The sequence below is a fragment of the Ambystoma mexicanum genome, chromosome 7q (assembly GCF_040938575.1).
Source record: "Ambystoma mexicanum isolate Mex_15411 chromosome 7q, UKY_AmexF1_1, whole genome shotgun sequence".
NCBI classification, from domain to species: domain Eukaryota; kingdom Metazoa; phylum Chordata; class Amphibia; order Caudata; family Ambystomatidae; genus Ambystoma; species Ambystoma mexicanum.
In genome coordinates, this window is record NC_090941.1 from 997,779,989 (window position 1) to 997,802,422 (window position 22,434).

General features: G+C 44.3%; 1 protein-coding gene across 3 annotated transcripts in view; it reads left to right on the top strand.

Moving 5' to 3' along the window:
* XRRA1 (X-ray radiation resistance associated 1) overlaps window positions 1-22,434 on the top strand; it is a 624,270-nt gene that overhangs the window by 562,639 nt on the left and 39,197 nt on the right. For all 3 annotated transcript variants that reach the window (XM_069640151.1, XM_069640152.1, XM_069640153.1), the window contains one exon: window positions 12,872-12,987. In XM_069640151.1, coding sequence (XP_069496252.1) covers window positions 12,872-12,987 — 116 coding nt within the window. The remainder of the gene's footprint in view (window positions 1-12,871; window positions 12,988-22,434) is intronic.

A 22,434-nucleotide genomic window follows, 5' to 3' on the forward strand; every position in this document is an offset into this window, starting at 1 on the left:
ATATGATATAATAAGTAGCGTGCCCTATGCTGACTTAGCACAGACTTGCGTTCTCTCCCTGCTCGAGCTTGGCTCTCTTTTCTTTGTGTGGCTTTTAGTGCATTTGCCTAAAATGTTTGATGTAAAATGTCACATATTGACCCATTATTAAAAAATGTAGCTTCAGCAGGCGGGACCCTCTCAAACCCATATACATCTGGTCGAGCTTGCTCGGGCCAATTGTAATAAAAGATGTATACATCAGAACTTTAAAAGGGGGAAACGTTTCATTTGTAGTGTGATGGAGTGTGTTTATATTTTGGATATTTTTAATTCAAAGCAGTATTCGTGGCATTAGTCTGAACTTTGGCATTTCTAACGTTTGCAGACTTTTGTATAGCTTGTCACCTTAACTGCTCTTTAAAATGTTTTCAACTAATTTGATGTATACATGTTTTGGTGCAATGCTGCACCACCCTTTGCACATGTCTGGATATTTCGTTGTCATTTTTGGTCTAAGTTTTCAGAGTACGACACTGATCTACCAGTGATTTTAAGAGGGCAGGGCGTTGTCCACTTTTAGGAGGGCAAAACTGCACTTTCTGACGGAAAAACTGCACTTTTGTCAAGGCTTACTATGACAGGGCAGGGCGCGGCGCTCGGCATAGGAGTTCTAGGCAGACGAGAGTAGAATGTAACATCTGTAGTCGTTGTGCACATGTCCTAATTGAGTGTTTCTGGTAAAACCAGATGTTGGATGTGAACGTGCACACGTGTTTCATGTACATGCTTATGCAAAAGTGTTTGTGTTTCATATGTTGGTTATTTTGTCCACATGCCAGGTGTGTGAGCCGTCCGTAATGGAAGAAAGTCTGTCCCGGCTTGTTCTGACTTTGTTTTCATACTTTGTGCTTGCGTTTTTTGCACATGTATTTACATTGAATGTCCTGTGCATATAGCCCAGTTATGAGATGTCTGAAATGACATTTCGGGGTCCTTCCGAGTTTGGCGGAGCAGTAAAAAAGTGGATGTAATGACATTATTGCCGTTTTTACCACCCCACCACTCCAGAGTTCGGCATTTAAGTGGGGCATTTACCTCCAGCATCACGGTGGACGTGACTCCTCAATGCTGGATTTGAATCTTCGAATTTAATGCCAAAAATCTGGGAAATTACCGCGTTAGAATTACCGCTCACGGTAATTCCATCAAAACCCCATCGAGTCCTATGGACTCCAAAAATGGGGCCTAAAACCACCCTACCACCACTTGTAAACCCACGGGACTAAGTGTCGGTAACAGTAAATCATTGTGGTAATTCTGCTGATTTACTGACGAATTACCGCCAAACTCGAATGACCCCCCCCCCAATCCCCCATAGTATAATTTTTCATTCTGATTTATTTTTTGTGACTTCTACTTCTGTTTTATCATGTCTGTGTTTTTTGTGTTGGGGGGTGGGCTATAGGTCTCCGTCATAGCCAGATGTTTCTACCTGGTGTGTATGGCCGAGCAAATCTCATTTACAGTTGTGGACATGGCATGTGGGTTTCCCACTGGCGTGTGTGTGTTTTCCATTTTCTTTTCTTTTTTATGCTGTATTTATAACACAAACAGCACGAAAACCAAGAACCTTCCTTTTCCAAAATCCAGCTGCAGTCTCTAGCGTTTACATTAGCAGCTGTATGTTCTCGCTAGTTCGACAAAAATAATTTCTCAAATACATATCCTATTAGGTATACAATTCTATGTATCGGACACATTCTGAGTATTATAGTACTTTGCATTTTTGGATCTACGTTAAAATACTCCCAAAAAACGAGGGCCAAAAGAACAATTTTAAAAAAAAAATCAAATAACATTTTTTTAGTTGTTTGCATTGATTTCTTTTTTTAATTCGGAGGGGATATCCCACACACCCCCTCCTTAATTTTTACACAAGCTCAACCCCCATCTATTTTCTTGTAAAAAAAAAAAGTGCAAAAATCCCACAAAAATTAGATTAAAATAGTTAGCTGTTTTCGGCATAGTTTTTGCATTCTTTTTTTTTAAGGTGATACCGTGTTTTTAGGCTGGCCGCACAGCATTATCTCGATGGTTAGTCCTGGTATTTAAATTTCAGTGGGTTTGCACGTTGATGCTGCATTCGCTCTATGGGGTTCTTCAATGTCATAACAAAATGCAACCCCTTAAGTAATTTTTCAATTGTGGGTATTGGACCCTTTCCCCCATATCATAGCAACACATCTTTTCGCTATCTAGCTATATACATAGAAGGCTTCAGTATGTTTCCATACTCAGCTGATGCAATTTATCAGTGTTATGTTGCCCTCTACTGGCCAAATGGCAAAGTGCACCTCTGTGGGCCCTTCCACTTCAACAATAGCAATCATTTTAACAAACAGAATGAGCATGGTTCTACCAAGTGACCTTCACCTTCCACTATTGCAAATATTCGGAAGAATTTCAAGTTGTTGCTTTCCACCCCCACTTCTCTTCACACAGGGCCCGGCAGTTCCAGTGTCAATGAACAGTTAATTACCGGCTCAACGTTTCAATCTCTAAAGGGCGAAACGCTGTAGGACGAATGCCTACTCACAAGTCTAAACTGAAAGTAGGTGCTGTAATTATGCTACTACGCAATCTTATGCCATCACGGGGACTCTGCGATGGAACAAGGTTAACAATGCGCATCTACAAACACGAATCATAGAGGCCAGTGCAATCCATGTATTAAACTGTACTTATATCTAGCATACCTCTCATTCCATCTGATACAAATATGCCTTTCCAATTCAAAAGAAGACGGTTTCCTATACGTTTAGCCTTTTCAGTGACCATTAATAAGTCACAGGGACCTACGCCCCGTTCCTGGAAGCGATCAGTGGTAATTCTGATATTTAAGAAGGATGACAGAAGTGACTCTATGAATTATTGACCGATATTGACTTTTAGGATATGCTAGAACGGTGTATGTTACACCAGGAACAGCTAGTTACAAATAAAAGACCAATAAGTCCTCACACATGGGTTGGCATATCCTTAGTGTATCTCAGTAACCCCAACAGTGGGTTCGAGTTTTGGTTGGAGAATTGTTTTCCCAAGATATCATTGACCTCTTGGAAAATCTCTCTCCAAAACCTTTGGACAAATCAAGTGAAAAAAAATCTACTCTTCCATTTTAAAATATTGGGCATTCATTCTCAGGATAATATTTATGCAGTAGCAGTGGAAAATAATAATTTGATGATTGAATTTAAAGTTTATAAGTTTAAATCTGGCACTGAATGAGACTCTTTTGGTCTGTGCACAGATGTTCATCAGATATTTCTCTGATTATCTTGTGGTACATTATTAATATTAATCTCCCTTTACCCCTGTAATGTTATTACATCGTGTAATCATTTGAAAGTGTCTGGTGGGGCGGAAATGAGTGAAACAGATAGTGGTGCCTCCACCTAATGTATACTAATATTTCAAGTGGGGATTTCCCTCCCATTTCTTTAAGCTTCTCTACAGTGATAAAAGTTCCTTCTGGGAAGGCGTCCCCCTATGTAGTTAGGCCAAGTCACCTCACAGTTTTATTGAACAGTTCTTTTGTTGAGATGGGGGTCTGAGGCTTATCAGCAGTAGTGGGGAGTACAATGAAACTACTTTGAATGGTTTAGAACAATTTTACCTAACCCCAAAAGTTCAACCCCCAATTTCTCGTCAATATATATATGTGGGGGGTAAAGTATATAAAAAATGTATAGGGGTAAGGTGGGGGTCTCCCCCCACATATATATTTGCGGGAAATAAAAACAAACAAAAAATAAAAAGTCAAACATTTGGAAAGTTGAACCTTTGGGTTCAGTAAAATCGCTTAGATTCACTTTGAATACGTTGGTTAGAATACGTTGGTTAGGTTAGACCATGCTCTGTGCACGCATTTGGCAATGTTAATTTAATGGTGTTTCAATCAACTCTTTCCAAATATAGTGAAACAAAGTAGTGCAGGGGCTGCAATTACTCTCCCCACCCTTATTTGAGGTCGATGAGTGAGTGGATTGTACCAGGATGACAGGTATTGAGCTTCTAAGTAATAAAATTCAATTTCAGGCATGGCAAGTCCTTCCTTCTCTAGTAGTAATATAGATTCATCCCATGTTATTCTAGTAGGTTTCCATGCCCATATGAATCCCAGCAAAATACTTCTCAGACACGTCTGGGATTGCTGTTGGTAATCTTGTTTAGAGGAGGTTTGCCTAGCATTTCGGTGCTGGACTGCTTAAGTGCGTGGGATCAGAACTTGGGGTTAACCAGGGTCATCCAGACACGGAGCTCTTGCTCACTGTGCTTAGAGAGGCACAGCTTCACCTCACTGATGAGGACTGACTAGCCTGAAACACATGTCTGGGGTTGCTGTTGGTAATCTTGTTCAGATGAGACTTGCCTAGCATTTTGGTGCTGGACTGCCCTTGTGAGTGGGACAAAGACTGGTATGCAAATAGATATTTCTCCTCTGTGAAAGGCACAATGAGCTAAAACGTAGTTGTAGACCCTCTCAAGTGGCCACCTTAGCATAGAACAGGTTATTTGCCCATGTTTGTTCTCACTAGGGGGACTCCCAGACCTTTATTGTACTTCTCAGTTGGGTAAATAATGTTTTAGGCAGTATTATGGGGACGTTTGTAAATAGATACAGGAATCGTGGGAGTACCACCGTTTTGATTAGGGATAGACTGACAAATAATGACAGAGGTACATTTTGCCATGTATATGTGCCTCTATTCAATTTTTCCAACTCTCCTTCAAAGTTCATGGTTAATAAAAGCTCTTTATCTCTTACCATATCCATTCCCAAATATCTTGTATGTTCTCGGGTCCCCTGGAATACAGTATCTATTTCCTTTTGTGTAAACACGTCCGAAAGGGAAATAGAACCGATTTAGGGCCATTAATATGCAACCCTTTGGATTGTCCATATTTATTTATATATCGCATTATTGGGTGTAAGTTTAGTTTGGGGGTGTTTCCTGAAAAGCATTGTGTCTTTGCATAGAACGATATGATCAGTTTGGGCGTACAGAATTGTAAAACTCTATGTAAACGAGTTTCTGTGATACATGTTGCCAGTGGCTGTAGAGCGAGGGCAAACAGTGGAGACAGGGAGCAGCCCTGTTTGGTGCCTTTTTGCAAAGCCATCAATGTTTTTTGCTGACCATTGATCATGTTTCAAGCTGTAGGTTGATTATATAGTAGTTGTACCAGTCTCAACGCGGTGGGATGTATCCCCATATTGTGCAGTTCAGTGTAAAGAAAAGGCGATTCAATAGATCGAATTCCTTTTCTGCATCGAGATGAACTTCTCTAGCTTGACTGTCTGGATCGACTGACTGGTGAAGGCCCAATAACCTCCTGATGTTGTATGAATCCGCTCTCCCTGGTATGAATCCCGTCTGACCGCCTCTACACAATGAGGTATTAGGGGCAGAAGGCGATTGGTAATGGTTCTGGCTATGACTTTGTTATCAACATTAATTAAGGAGATTGGTCTGTATGATGTCCATTTATGGGGTCTTTGTCTGGTTTAAGCATGAGTGTTATAATAGCCTCTCTTGTAGTGGCTGTTAAACTGCCATGTTCAAGCTCTGTAGTGGCTGTTAAACTGCCATGTTCAAGTGCCTCCCTGTGTACTTTGAGAAGCTGAGAGGTAAAGACATCAGGGAATCTCTTTTAAGAACAGACGATAATCTGTCCGGGCCTGGTACTTTACCAACAGGCAGGCTTTTTATTGCTTGGCAGATTTCCTGTTCTGTGATAGGTATCCCCAGTGTGTCCACTTGTTCCCTTGTAAGGTGCCAGTGAATCATTTGATCTAGCATTCTGTCACCTTGACCTTGTGTCTGTGTTCGTTTGGACGAGTATAGATTGAATAGTGTTTTAGAAAGGATTATGCAATGTCTATGTCAGAATATTGGATCTCCCCATTTTTGTCGCGTATCCTCTATATAGTAGTGGCCTTGTATTCCGATCTGAGCATCCATGCAAGTGTTTTACTAGGACGTTGTCCTTCACTGTACTGCCAAACTTGGTATCGTTGACCAAGAAATGTTACCTCTCTTGGTGCAGTTTGGTGGAACATTTGGAGTATTATTTTGGAGTCTTTTAAGAATAGAGGGGTTATTATCTGCGTGGTATTTCAGCTCTAGTTCTTTCAAGAATAGTTTCCATTTAGCAAGATATGCTTGAATTGTTTAATGTATCCCAGATGCCTTGGCTATGCAAACTCCTTTGGTATAACATTTAAAAAGTTCCCCATGTTATTGCCTGGGCCTTCATTTTTTCAAGTAGTTCTTCCAGGAACATATTGTCGGGGTGGGGCTTCGAATTTGCATCTCCAGGAGTGGATCCCAGGTTTCATTTGTGGAATGGTTAGTTGAGCAACTACTGGTGAATGGTCTGATAGAGTCCGTCGGGGAAGCGTGCATTCTTTGGCCCGGCTCTTTTTTGTATCAGATATCAGCACCTAGTTGATGTAAGTTGCAGTATCGTGAGTAGAGGCAAACTCCCTAATATTTGGGTGTCTAAGTCTCCAAACACCCACTAGGTTGTATAAACCGCAAATTTGCCTCCGCTTGCTTGTTGCTGACCGGGATAGACCACGGATGGGCTCAGTTGATTAGTATGTGTGCATGTGCACCACTGTGTTGAAGTCTCCTCCCCATGTTATTGTTGAAACTGTGTATTTTAACAATGGACCCTTTATCCAATCATAATACTTGGGTCTATCAATATGTGGAGCATAACTGTATTATTGTTACCAAGCATCCCTTGATCTCTCCAACTACAAATTAGGTTATTGCTTCTACGTCTGCGTTCGCCTGTTTGAATCAAAACCCGTCATTTTGATGAATTGGCACTGCTACTGCCCTGGGGTATGTGGAATAACTGGAGAAAAATCTGTGGCGGCATCATATTCCTTAATACCATGATGCTCCATATATAATATTGTTTCTATCAGGTGGTTAGTTCCACAAACGTTCCATGTTAGTAGATTGAGATTAGAAACAGGCCTATGTTGCAAAGCAACCATTTTGACAATGCTGGATCTTCTCATTAGGATATTTATAAAAGTTAGCAAGGAGATCATTGTAATCAGGGCATCCTGTATTTCTAGAACCTCAGTGGACAGTGGAAAATATTGTGTTGTTCTTATACCTGTTACTTTGTGTGTCTCCATTTTTTTAAAATAATAAAACCAAACCGTCTTTTTGAACATATAGATAACAAATATCAAGGTGGGTCCTGGGCGACTCTCTGCCAGGCATGAGTCCTGGTTTCAAGAGCCTTACCCAGAGTCTTTAGCTCACTATCTTTCACAGAAAAGAAATATCCCAAACTAACAGTCTTTGTCCTGCCCTGGGGCAGTCCAGCAGAGGCACAGCTACACCCTACTGATGAGGTTCAACCAGACCGAAACACGTGTCTGTGGTTGCTGTTGGTACTCTTGTACCTGGAGGTAGGGGAATTCTCAATGGTTGAGATTCTGTTTTCAGCTTCTTCCAGTCTGGCGCTTTCTTTATCTAACCTCGTTTTGAGGAGCTCAACCTTGCAATTCAAGAAGTCAATTTTTGTATCCACTTAAGTTATGACTGATTAAAGTTGAAGCATTATCTCTTTAATCTCCGAATCATTTTGATGTTCACTGTTGTTTGCATCATCTGGTTGATCCAACTGTCTTTTGATTGAGTTTGATTTCCGTGCAGGGTGTGCACTATTTAATATATGTCTACGAGTGACCAGTATTCTTCTATTTCAAAAAAATAATCCGCAGGCCGCTCTGTTCTGAATGCTTGATTTAATTCTATAATTTGTGTGTGCTTCGTTTATATCGCAGTGAGGGGCATCTAAATTTCCACCACAGGTCGCCAGGATACAGCTACACCGGCTAGTTTTAAGTCACTGAGCCGATATGTTGGTGCTTTGACAGGGCATGTTGCTTTTAATAATTCTCTGTAACCAGCGCCCTTTATTTCCTCCAGGTCTTTCAGTAGATGCTTCTTCCTAACGCGTGGGACTTGACACAAGGAACCAGATCACATGTAAGAGTTTGGTGCGCAGCAGAGTTGTGGCCAGAGAGCAACCTATCTATGTGGTGTGTGTTCAGAAGCTCAGTCCATGGTCTGATCCTGAGCGTCCCATAAGTAGTAGTTTTGCTACTGCTCCTTTGGCTTTATGAGCACTCACGTTGGGTGATGGCATGTTTAAGGCCCCTCCCCTGCGGTACTCTCATTTCGGCCAACGCCGTCATGGAAAACAAGTGACTTTGGGAGGATAAATGCAGGATTATGAATTCTTGGGCATAGCAGATGCAGAGTTCAGAAGAGTGCCACCATCTTGGTCTCACTCATGAGCTCCCCCCATCCGTATTTTCAGTTTTGATTGCATTCATTTTGCATGGATGAATAGTACTAGTTGCTAACCATAAGTGTTTCTGCTTGCGTGTTGCGTAGGTTTGTGGGATTATTTTGCTCCACTGCACAAGCCCAACGTATAGATTCATTTGGGGATTTTAAAAAGTCAGTACCTCTATATTACCTGGTCTGATTTTGATATTTCTGTCCCGTTCACCAATAATAGTGTACGCGACAAACATCTTGAAAATAGAAACATTCATTTTTGGATATTTGTCCAGAAGGCATGTTTTTTTGGGATCTGTAGAATATCACGTTCCATTAACACTAACATTTGGGAAACGTTGACTTTTTTTTATTATTATGCATATTTTCATGAATCTTCACCAACTCTAGTTTTGGTGAAGTTACATGGACGAGATCAAAAGTTACTGAGGATATTTGAACAGGGCAGGATCCAATGTTTCTCTTTTGAATACCTTCTACCTGGGCAGCTGAACAAAACAGGACAGTCCCCTTCACCACTTCCGTTTGCTCTAGAGATTGAGCTGCCACAACATAGATATCGGAGCGAACCAATCCATCACTGGCACCCATTGGGCGAGGGATTATGATAGGATCAGTTTCTTGGTGGACGACGTTACCATGACAGTGACTCGCCCGGGGATTTTAACTGAAATAACTAGATTCTTGGGCTTTGAGATTTATGCCTCAAAATCATAATTACCAAACTTGAACATGGCCAAACGCGAATTGAATAGCTAAAATCAACCGTGCCCTTTCACCAGAGGCGTAGCCAGGATTGTCTAACACGTGGGAGCTGAGGCTAATGTAGTTGGGCCCAGCGTAGTGGCACCAACATCCCATGTAGATACCCACACAGCGCTCTGAATGGGCATTTATAGATTTTGGGTGGGCTTTTCCCCTCAGGCCCTACCCGGTCTACACCTCTGCTTTTCATAGGGTTAGGTATCACTTAAATACTTGCAAGTCCATTTGAAGTGGAAATATAACGTCTTTTACAGGGCAAACTGCCCACGGCTCTTTGAAGCTCTCTGGGCAGTCTGTATCTGCCTTTCATTTTGAAGGCAGCCATGATTACTCTGCAAGGCCCCACGCAAGTCTCTGTACATAAACCTGATCAGCAAGCTTACTTACAAACCTTGGGATGGAGGGATCAAGGCTGTGGGTGGTACCACGTATCCCCCCCCCCTCTTTCCCAGCCCTTCCAAAACCTGGATTCTACACCTGTGCTAGAACCAGGTGCCTTTGCTGATTGGATTAAAGGGGGTGCACTAAATTAAGCAAAGGCTTTTTAGATTACAAGCCTGACTTTAGGATCTCCGTGAAACGCAGATACCAATACTAGTAGCTCTAAACTTGGGCACTGCCACCTTAAGGTAAAGCAGGTTGCCACAGAGACCAGTTTTCTTGTAACAAATCTTAAAAACGGCCTCATCAAGCCAGGGCCCTAATATCAGCCGTATATAAGACATTGACTAAATCCAGCTTATAGGATAATATAAAGTGAGCTGGGAGAGGAATCTTTGGAAGCCCGTAGACGAAGTGATATATGGGTAGGTCTGGCATACTGCAGCCAAGGAATCGGTCAGAGTCCAAGTGTCGGAACTACAGTACAATTCTACATTATGTTGCCACTGTACCCCTTACAAGGTGCACCCAAACAGATACAACCCTTTCTGCAGGGGAAGGGGTGCAGTTGACTCTAACATACATGTATGGTGAAATGCCTACAATTAAGAGATTTTAGGTTGAAGGTAGGATCCGTCATCAGAGAAATAGCTGGATGCCCTATCTCAGTAGAACTCATATTTTCTCTAATGAGAAGCACTGATGCTAAGGACTGCATTTCATATCTGTGAGCTAATAAATGGGTGAACAACCTGATCCTCCCCTCCGAGTGGTGTAATGTGGGGTACATCTGATGAGCCTTTCAAGATAATGGGCCTATTTACAAGTGTGCCGGTCTGGAAAATATGATGGTAATTCCGGCTCTGGAATTGTTTCCAGACCAGCACACTTCAAGTTTGCAGGTGGGGGGCCACGGATCTTCCGGCAGGCCGGACCTGCTGATAGACCAGGCCCTTACCGGCAAAGAAATGCCTGAATCGCTGGCACCGGTTATACTGGTGCCGGTGATTCAGGCAATCCCATGGAATGGAGTCCTATTGGACTCCATGGGAATGGGAGCTTACTGGCTCTCCGCCGCCCATAATATCCCAGTAATATCGGGACATCGAGCTTGCGGAATTAGTAAGGGCAGTTTGCCAGTAAGCTCATGAGGGCCAATGTATTTTACGAGTTGCTGGCATGATTTAGTAATGGAAATGATGACATGTACTACATAACACTCTCTGTAGTTTCCATGTGGGTCGATTGCCCTGTCTGCTGCTTGCTGCTAAAGACAATGTTGGCCTTCACTGCCCAACTAGCATGAGCACCTTGGACAGGTTACCTTATGAACCTTTGAAATCTGCCCTCTCTATAACTGTGACAGATGGGAAGGTGACTTAAACAGGCCTGTTTTGACTATAATGTTATGTTTATGAATATACCCATAAAGCTAGATGAAAGAGGTAAAGAGGAAACAGAATTTTCAGTGTCCTAACAAAATATCTGGTAACCTTAACTATGGTGTCGCTACCATGACATCCCTGAAAGGTGCTCCTTCCTGAAAGTCTCAGCATGTAGACTGAAAATCCTTGTTTTCTCTATTCTGGCCAGTCATCGTGCACTGCAGCTTCCTTTCTGTGCCCACCCCCACCTTCCCGACACACCTCCTCCAAATCCCTGCCTTCACCCGTCCTCCCAAGGAAAATCATTGGTGAGGCTCGAAATGATCTCACATATGGTTTACCTGAGGGCTTCACCGGGTGCAAGATGTTCTAAAGAAACACCATTTGCCTTGAAACACCATTTGTTTTGAATTTGAATTTTGGAATTATTTATATAGCGCACACAACAAACTTAATCGAATCCTGGCGCAGATGGAACCATAGGCTGAGGAAACAAAAAACATCCTAGTGAATATTGATACCACTGAAAATCACTGGGGGAGCATGAGGGAATCATAACTACTTGAACAGGTGAGTCTTTAGACCTGCTCTAATGATCAATAGGGAGTTTGCCCTTCTTAGACTATTCCACAGATTTGGTCCAGCAACTGAAAAGCTACAATCTCCTCTATAGACGCAGTTGGTCCTCGGAATCATGAGTAGACATTGGTCTTCCGATCTAAGAATCCGGGTCGGCTGATAATGCTTCAATTTATTCATTCGGTATATTGGTGCCAGCCCGTTCATACATTTGTATACCAGGCACCCTATTTTCAATTTTATACAGGCTTCCACCGCTAGCCAGTGCAGCGACCGACGAAGACAAGAAATTGGGGTGTTCTTAGCTACACCATACACCAGCCGTACTCCTGCATTTTGAGCTTTTTGCAACCAATGCATCTGTTTGGCTCTAACAAGAAGCCAATTGCAGTAATCTAATTTAGAGTTGACTAGAGCGCCCACAACCATCGCATGATCAGCATCAGTAGTGCTTGGCGCAAGAGACGGATGTTGTAAAACACTGATTGTACTTTGGCTGAGACCTGGCCATTGTAGCCCAGATCAGTCTAGAATGTTTACCTTGGTAGCATACTTAAGAGAGGTCCCCAGAAACTGGCGGTTGGGGGGCAGCTTCTTCCTTCGAGCAAATCTTTAGGAGCAAATAATATTACCTCAGTTTTTTGGGGATTAAGTTGCAACCCATTTTTGGTCGTGAGTGGATCCATGGTCATTAGATTTGCCCCCGGTTTCCTCTGAGCCCAGGAGGATGAATAGTTATTAGGCCTTCCCTTGGCTCAGTAGATGCATCTTTCATCCAAATTGGCAGCATTTTTACTTTTACAAAGAGATGATGATCATTGGACGTGTGGGGCAAAAATCTGAGCAGAGCAGGTACGTTTTTTGGCTTCATCATACGGGGTGTATTGATATCAACTGGGCAGGATTGTGTCCTCCACCACTGCATGTTTGCTGCTGCCATGTTAATGATTGCATTTTCTGCTTGCTTATACTATGTAACCTCAAAATGTACCACAAACTGTAAATATCAATGTAACCACTATGATTTCCTTTGTATCCATATACGCTTTTTTGTAACAGCGCCACGATGCACCTGTGCTGCTGCACGCTTTAAAAATTCGACTAAATAAATACTCTGCTCTTTCAGGTGCACCAGTTTCCCATCGCCATCCCTGGGTTGAGTGCAGCCTTCTGTCTGCAGCCTCCTCAATTTGGGAGGGCTTTGACCCTTACAAAACAGGGGCCAGCTCTGCCACTGCCACCAAGACACAATAATTCAGCACATATACTCCCCATCCTGCTTAAATATGAAATGGAGAAGATGTATGTTAGACAAAAAAAGCAATGTGTCAAACATTATATTTCATTATATTTCATTCAAGTTTGAATTGCTCCTAGGAATACGGCAAAACGTGAAAGCCCTCGAGCACGCTTTGAAGCACACACGTGTGTGTCATGAGCCAAAGCCAAGACTGCAGAGCATCCAGAAACCTTGCCCTTCCAGGGAGAAGAAGGTGAGTGCTGCTTCGCACGTTTGAAACTTGTGACAGTAGGTCTTTCACTGCTTTCCAGTCAGAATGTCTTATTTTGTTTAGTAAAGTATCTGAAAATCTTAGCCAAGGCATGTGCTGTCTCCTGCAGCTGGTCTCCCAGGAAAGCATGTGTCCCATCGCGATGTTACCGTGGGGTAACAAAACATCATTACCAGGTAAGATAGGCGAGAGAGCGGGACAGGGCAAGCCACGAGGGCAACTGAAGGGAAAGGCTCTTGAAACATAACATTACAAAATGAAATGCCTCAAGAAAATGCCTATTTTTAAACTTATATTTTTTTCTAATGCACACTATCTCCTCATCAGACACCTTGTCTCTGGAATGAACTCTGACATTATCTCTGAATTTTTGAATCTCATTCGGGTGTTACTGGGTGGCACCGCCCATGCCCACAGTGCCACAAGGGCAGGCCTTTCGGTTTCCATCAAAAGTGACAGAGCCCAGTAATTGTACACTTTGAATTCTTTGATCAAAAGCAGACACAAGGGTACCGGAATACACCCCTATAGAGCGTAACATCCTCCCAGCGTATATTCCCACCAAATGCACTTCCATCCTATATAATGCCATATCCTCTTTCGCCAACCCCGAATTGAACGAGCTGAAGGCGAAATGGGAAGCGGATGTGGGGGAAATAGATCTAGAGGACTGGATACAAGTCCTCATGCATCCCCGAGAAATCTCCATCTCCTCTAGGCTCCGACTTGTGCAGTTGAAAATACTGCACCCGGTATATTACCCTAGGACGTGCCTATATGGCTGCAAACGGGCCCCAAACCCAAACTGTCTCCGATGCGGGGAGGAGGAGGGAACCTTCATTCACATCTTGTGGGCATGTCCCCGGATACAAACCTTTTGGAATGCATGCTGTAGGGAGCTCTCCAGAGTTCTGGCCCGTACCATACCACTGGACCCAAAGGCCCTACTCCTGGGGGTACCTAACGAAATCGAGGCTAACAAGTGGGAGAGATTGCTCCTACATACGCCAACGGGACTGATTTAGCATAATATAGCGCAGGAATGGGGATCTCCTGACTCCCCGACACTGGATCAATGGAAACTGGATATGGACGTGTGCGCCATGATGGAGCATAGGATCTACTCAGCAAGGGGCTGTCCCAACAAAGCCTCGAAAATATGGGATAGATGGGAAGAAGAAGCGAACTAAGACTCCCTCCTACATGCTGGGGAGCGTGCAATGGGTACTAGGCACTACACGCCAATATATGTACTAGGAAAGACTTTCGACCACTGATGATATGTATACTGCCTTTGTTGATTAAGAATGACCATGATAGTCCTTATGTTGATTTGTTTTTGTTTTTTGTGATTGTTATAATACAATAATAATAAAAAATACTTTATCAAAATGAGTAACAAACCTTTGGGTTTTAAGGCTTGGCATGAGTGCCTCAGGACTTTGTCCATCAAGGATACCCATGACTTCTGCATGGGTGCCTGACATAATAGCAAGGGTCATGACATCCAAGAATGGACAGTCCTATGAACGCCGGCTATTGATGTTCCAGTAGAAGTCTAAGGAGGAGTATGTTTGCCTCCTTGGGAGGTTCAAGGGGTGGGGCTCTGGCCAGAGTCCTTCTGCTGGTTTCAGAAGAAACAGTGAGACAAGATCTCGATCTAAGAGTCCTTCTCTGTCCTTAAGACATCAGAAAAACCAGAGACAAAGAAAAAAAGGCTGATATTTCCACTAGGGATCCCCCTGTCAGGTCAGTGATAACGGACATTATGAAACTACAAGCACTGGTGCGACCTACGCCGTGGGACTTGGAGTTCTTCCAGCATGAATTGTTAGCTATGTCTGCTGAGATGCATAAACATTTCTTTCCCTATTAACAAAATTCTCGTCTCGTCTCTTATTTTCTCCCGTTTCATATACTGTTTCTCTCTACTCCTTCGCCTCCCTGCTACTGATATCTCTCCCATCCATTCTATCTGCACCTGGGGACGTAATGTAACCAAAATGTCAGGGGTAGTGGAAGTGACCTCATACAACCTTTGGCCTCTGATGACATCACAGGAAGTGCTGTCATTTGACCCAGCCCCTAAATGACATGAAGGGATGGCACACAACCTTTCATCCCTTGACGAAACAGGAACTGGAATCACATAGCATTGTTCCAGTACACTAAGAAAAATATGGTTACAGTATTACTGTAATTTGTTATGTTAATGGCATTTCTTAAGTGCAAACGGTCGCCCAGGGGCATCTTGGCGTTGAAAAGAGAGGCAACTATCCATAACGATAGGATAAACAGACACAGGTGCAGATTAGAAAATAAGTGTCTTTATCGCTTTCCTAAACGCTAAATGGTCAGATAGTTTCTTTATAGGCGGTGGCAACTCGTTCCATGCAATAGCGGCAGCCACGGAAAAAGAACAACCTCCTATCCGTGCACTTTGATAAGGCGGCACGATGAGCAGGTCTGCAGTTGCAGAGCGAAGCTGGCGGCTACGAACATAGCGCACAAACTTGGTTCCAAGAAACTCTGCTCCTAGTTTGTGTATAACCCGGTGAACAATACACAGAGGTTTAAACATGATACGTTGATATACAGGGAGCCAATGGAGGGATCACAAAACTGGAGAAATATGGGCTCCATAAGGGGAGCCGGTAGCTACTCTTGTGGCCAGATTTTGCAGGTGCTGCATTCTCTGGTTAAGGCCCCTCGGTTGGGCTAACTAAAGGGAATTACAGTAGTCCAACCGGGATAGTATAAGGGCAGCTACCACCGGAGGACGAAGATGCTCAGAAATTAAGGGGAGCACTTTTTAAGAACTTTAAGATCCAAGCGTCCAGTTTGACAGACAGCAGCAACCTGACTCTCCATAGAGAGAGAAGCCAATAGTGTTACACCTAGATTCTTTACCTTCCCTGTGGGAATAGGAAGGTTACCCAAAGATACAGGCCAGAAAAAAGACACCCAAAGTGAAGGGTCAGGGGGACACCCCACCACCAGAACCTCAGTCTTATCTCTGTTCAACTTGAGCCAGTTATAGTTCATCCACTTAGCAACGTCCGCCAGGCATTTCCGCAGGCACGATGCCATCTCAGTCTGATCTAGATCTAAACAAATCAGAATCTGAGTGTCGTCGGCATATGAATAACGCCTGACGCCGAAGGAGCAGATTAGACAAACCAGCGCCCAAATGTTGATGTTAAAGAGAATCAGAGATATAGAGGAACCCTGCGGCACTCCACAGCTAAGGGGGCATGAGGTAAATAGAAAAGGTGGCATAGAGAGAGTCTGGGTACGATCCGCCAGGAACGAGGTGAACCATGCTAGTACTTGACCAGATATACCCATCTGGGCAAGAGGGGACAACAGGATGGGGTGGTCGACAGTGTCGAAGGCTGCTGACAGATCTAGTGGAATCAGGCGCCCCCCATAACCTTTTAAGCCCCCCCCCCAGAGTCCACCAGCCTGGCCATGTCGTCCTGGGCAGAGACCAGAACACTCTCTGTGCCTCTGCCAGGTCTAAAGCGGGACTGCGCAGGGTCAAGAAGTGAAGATGATTCCGAGTAGGAAGAAAGTAAGGTAGAAACCAGTGACTCCAACAGTTTAGCAAGAAAAAGGAGAAGTGAAATAGGACGAAAGGTAGCCAGAACAGTGGGGTCTAGTGTGGGCTTCTTTAAGAGAGGGATTACTCTAGCAGCTTTCAATTACGGCGGAATGGTCCCCAACTGGCAGGAGTTGTTGATGGCTGTGGTAATTTCCCTTAGAAGATCCGGGGAGATAGTTTTCATAATCCCGACTGGGATAGCATCAGAAGGGGAGCAGGATTTTATGATTTTTATAATATGATATACCTTTCATACAAGAATGGATCACCATATGTAGCATTAATATCAGTGTATATAGAGCCAACAACTGTAAGGCAATAAAGCACTGTGAACCGGCCAGCGATAAACTGTTGCTGATGGAATGGAAAACAGTGTATGAACAACCAATCTGGTGAGAAACACTGAGATCTATAAACGCTTACAACAAAAAAGTTTTGCTTAAAACAAAAAAGTTTGTAAAAGATTTTTACGGCCTGTAAACTCAGCTTCCGCCCAAAGAGAATACAGAAAGTTGATTCCAGATTAGGATTCCCGATGTCGCCAGGCTTTACCACCTGCTGACAGCAGACCTGCCAACTAAGTCTCCCGAAGCTAGGCAGAGTCTCCAACAAAAAGAGGCTGTGTGTCCTGAACTGACGCAATTTAATATAATTCTACAGCAAAAATAGTCTGGAGGGAGCTTCCTGTTGTCCAAGGAAATCCCAGTCTTTCTTGGGATAAATTAAGACTTCCCCTAATTAAACACCTATAGGTGCTAGAAAACAGTTTCTTGATGATTTTGACATACACAATGGTGGAGGTGACTGCTACTTTAATCTCAGAAAGCGGCAAGGAGGGATAGAATACAGAAATTGCAAGTGGCACATCTCACTGTTTGTGCCAATGTGTATTTCTGCTTAGTGGTATTGCGTTCCTAAGTCCATCCTTGAAAATAGGCTCCATTCCATTTGGAAGATGGTAGAATAGCACTGCTTTTTGCTTTGCAGTGCATTCTGGGAATTGTAGGCCTGTGTTTAGAATGGAGAAATAATATCAGTCAAAGAATGCACGTAAAAACACAGAACTGGATTAACATCTCCGATTGGAATGTAGCAGGTATTTCGACCATTCTGTGGGGTGGCATTAGCAGGAAGTTGATGGCATGTGCTAATGCATAATGCACTTAATGCACTTATGTTGCACAATGCCTGTGATCTTGAAGCAGCAGATAACAGACACTCATTTGTACAAGTAAGGCTAAAATGAGTTCCAGGTGCAGCAAACAAGGCTGGCCTTACTTTGTCAGAGGGAAGCTATTTAAAGAGGAATGCCTTTCCCAAAGAAATGTGTGGAAATCATTCTCTGCTAGTAGTCATAGTGCACTTTTAGTTGCATCGGCCCTTTTGGCTGCACACTTCCGAAGCACAGATGAATGTTAAGGCAACCATGGAGTGTTTTCAGGAAATCGCGACCCCAAAAGGGATTTGTCCAAGATCACACCATTGGTTCAAGTGAGTCAGACAGGATTAAAACTAGGGTCTGTTTTTTCCACTGCCAGTTTAGCCACTCATCAGAAATGTGCATGGGGGTTATGATGCGTTCATCTGAACACCTTAGTGCTGAACACATTAATATGCTAAAAATACAGTTTTGGAGGTGATTCTGTGAGGTGCCTGCTGGCAGGGGTATTTGGTGTCACTATGAGAGAAATAAACAACCTACAGCAATATCTGTTCCTGACCTTGGCATCACTGTGCTGTCTGCAGATTAAACATCGGTGAAATAGTAAGCATCATCATTGACGGACGCAGATGTATTCATTTATTTATTTATTGTGCATTTGTAAGGCGCTTATACATCAAGTCAATTGTGTTTCAAAGCACCCAAAAGGGAAAAGGGAGGGAACATGGGAGTGATAGGCAACTATAACATTGAAAGAGAGAGGCGGTCCTACTAGGCCTTCTGAGCATTCAGACCGTGCAAGTGCAGAGAGAGAGGGCTGAGGGAGGGAGGGGGGATAAGTGCTTGGAGTGACAGAGCGGGAAGTGCTAGGGAGTATGTTGCAAACTGTTAAGTGACTGGCAGAGATCACCTGGTGGGAGTGGACAACCACCAGTAAATAAATAAGTGCAGGCTTGTGATAGCACAGGCCAGTAGGCGCCTAAGGCAAGTGCTGGGCGTGGGCAGAGGCTGAAGGCGATTGGGGCTGAGATGCCAGGACCCGAGTAGACACATAAGGGCAGTGGCCACCAATCTCAGCGATTGTAGGGTTTAGCAAAGGAGGGAGGGGTTGAAGGAAGAGGTGAAAAGGAGAGTCTTGAGCAGCTTCCGGAATTTGAGGAGATCCGGCACAAGACGCAGAGGAATGGGGTGGCTGTTCCAAAGGAGAGAGCCAGCCGAGGAAAAAGATCCACCAGCCCGCTGTTTAGCGAATCGCTTGACACGCAGAGAGTTGGTGCCGGAGGAGCGTAAAGATCTGCAGGGCGTGTACTTGTTGAGAGCCAGTTGTAGATAACTTGCAGCAACCGGGAGCCAGTGGAGAGTTTTTTATGGCTGGAGAGATGCGGTCCCTGGGATTGAGGCCAAGGATAAGTCTTGCAGCCCTATTCTGGATTAGTTGGAGGCGACATAGAGAGGAAGAGGTTATTGCAGTAGTCCAGACTACAGAGTACCAGTGATCTGGAGACATTGAACGTCTGGGGAAATGTGTGGAAAGGAAGGATTCACTTGAAGAGGTAGGGTTGAAAGTGGGCCTTCTTGGCAAGGTCCTGGACATGAGGGAGGAAGGAAAGACAGGGCTCGAAGATGACTCCAAGGTTTTTGGCTTCAGGTGAAGTAGAAGGGGGAGAACACATAGCGGGTGGCAAGAGTTGAGGGGAAGAAAGAGGGAGCAGGAGTCAGAATGGGAAGGATCTCAGTCTTGCTGGCATTGATGCAGAGATCATTGGAGGCACACAAGGACTGAACGGCAGATAGGCCGTCAGGAATGATGCAGGAGGTAAGGAGAGGATCAGAGGGAAGTTTGAAGAAGAGGTGTGTGTCATCTGCATAACACTGGAAGTTCTGGGAGTAGGTGGAAATTAGGTGTTCAAGCGAGCAAGATAGATGTTAAAGAGCCAGGGAGAAAGGTTGGTCCCTGGGAAACGCCTAAGGTGGAGATATATGTGGGAGAGGAGAAAGATCCCAGTAGTATGTAGATGGTTCATGCCACATTATGCAGGCCAGGCAATTGGGACGGGGGCGATACCTTGTACACATTTGAAGACAACAGTGGCAACCTTAAATTTATTTCTAGCTGGTAGTGGGAGCCAGTGAAGGTGGCACAAGACTTGGGTAGCATGCGTCATGCAGAATGCATTGGTAACAATCTTAGCAATTTTGTTCTGAAGCACCTTGAGTGGAGCCTCTTGGTTAGATTCTTTCGAGGCATCCTTACAGATGGAGTACAGGTGCAGCCACAGTATTGGCCATGTGGGAGGTGTGTCTTGTCTTGGACTTGTGGTTGACTGATATCGGCCTTCTCCCCACCAATGTTGCCTCGCAGAACTAAGTCAAAATCTGCCATGTCTAGCTCAACTAAACATAAAACCATGCCTCTCTTAGGAGGAGGATATTGTATCTGCACTCAGTGGTGCCCTTTAGCGCCAACAGAATGCCCAATGAAGTAGTAGCACTGCGGCAGCGCCATGCATGACTATACATGTGGCTCACATTAGCAGTCCTCTGTTCCCTCAGAAAGGTCTTCAGAATGTCCTCTTGGTCTATTATGTGTGGGGGATACTGGGGCTATGTGCCTGCCTACCTCCCTACTAACCTAACCAGTGAATGCAGTGCACTAGTACTCAACTCAGTCATGCTCAGTGAGTCGCTCACCTCACGGACGTGATGGTCACGCAATGAAGTCACTCAGTCTGACACACCGCAACACACATGCACGCTAGCCTCCCTCATCTCACACACGGCTCACACACGCTCACCACCAGCACCCACCACCTCACCTGCTCTCTCTGACTTTGCTGTCCTCATAAATTAACTTCTTGGTGCCAGTGAGCCAACCAGGCCAGGGCGCCACGGCACACTACACGCACACATAATGGACAGGTGGAAGCAGGAGAGGGGTCTGACTGTAGGAGTCAGAATGTCACTCAGGTCCTCAGGACTGGAAGAACTGGAACACTGGTGTTCCCTCTGAGAAAGCCCGCACTTGTATCTTCTGGGCTGGGGGGCAGGCCGCACGGCTAAATTGCTGCATTATAGCAAATGTGCCCTGCGCCTGCATGCCCACCCAAGTGTGCCTGGATTGCCTAAGGCTCCAGAAAGTCTGGGCCTCAGGAAATAAATCAAAAATACAGGCAGTGGCACCAGTTTTAGTACTATTTTCAGCAGCGAGGCCGGCTGCACGACACATGGCCTAACACTGCACACCAAACGCTGCCATTCTGCCATACCTCTGCTTTGCAAAGGGAAAGGGAGCATCAGCAGCAAAGGATTAGAAAAAGGTCCAAAGGGCTTGAAGGCCACCTGCAGCCAGTTTCAAAATATATATATATATATCTTTTTTTACGGGTAGCAAGGGAGACAGCAGGGACATCCCTGTTACAACTCTGCTATTCATCTCCTCTTTTCTATATCCTCTTGTGACTCTATTGGCCCTGCTCTTGCCTCACTCCACTGACCCCCTTTGGAATCGCATCTGCGCTTTAATTTCCTTTCCCTGGTCTTTAAATGTCCGCATAATCTTTCCCTTCCCAATCGTTCATCTCTTATTTCTTTCTATGTCCCATCCACTCACTCTGCTTTGAATTCTTTCTTCTTACTGTTTTTCGTCCCCCTTGAACCCACTCCTGTTTCCGTTCTTTCTATCTCTTGGCCCCCAAACACTGGAATGTGCTTCCTCTACCTCTTCTATCTCTCTTCTTTACCTGCTTTCCGCTAACGCCTTAAAACACATTTGCTTACCTGTTAATTTGTGTTTCTCATATTGTTTCTCATGAATTGTACCGTTTATTTTATTCCTGTAAAGTGCTTTGGCATATAGTGCTATATAAATAAAAATCAAATCAAATAAGCAGCTAATGGCACCTACTTCCACCATCCCTGTTGCACAGCATGGAATGTGGAGATTTGACACCACAGGACTCTGTGGTGTTGGCGGTGTCTACCATCACCAATGAATGGGCACATGAGCCAGGTGCTCTGGTTGTGGACATGTTTGGCAGGTAAACCTCCACTGACACTGGAGTTGAGACTGCCGTCGCAGGGTGTCGGCTGCCTGCCACTGCCTGGTTATGGCAGGGCACAGAGAACAGTACCAAGCAGGACACCAGAGGTAATCTGGAGGCTGGTTGTCTTCGGTGTGAAATGCGTCACAAAGGAGGTGCATAGAAAGGTGGATGCCCTGCTGGATAGGGGCAATGATTTGTACATTGGAGACTGGGAAGAACCTCTACCCCAGAGCATGAGACAATTTTCGAAGAGGGGTCAGAAGTTGGTGATGAAGTTCCAAATGGCCTCCGAGATGCCAGTAGTTTAGAAATCTCACCAAAGGTGGTCCTCAATAAAAGGGTACTGATGCAACCTAATACAGAATTTGCCATCTATTTGGACTTTATGAGACTTCATGAGAAGGCAGGTCTAATCAGTGGACATCCATGTTTCTTACTCTCTGGTTCAGATAGTGATTTCTCTCTTTCAGAGAGTGCGTATGACTTCTGTGTGCATTTGGGAGAAGCCAATGGCTGTCCATGCCCCCTACTTGAATATTCAGAGAAAGCATATTCCAGTTTGAGGGGACCCCTTGTACTTATAGGAACACCCAGTGGCGACGTTGTGCTTTAGCACCTTG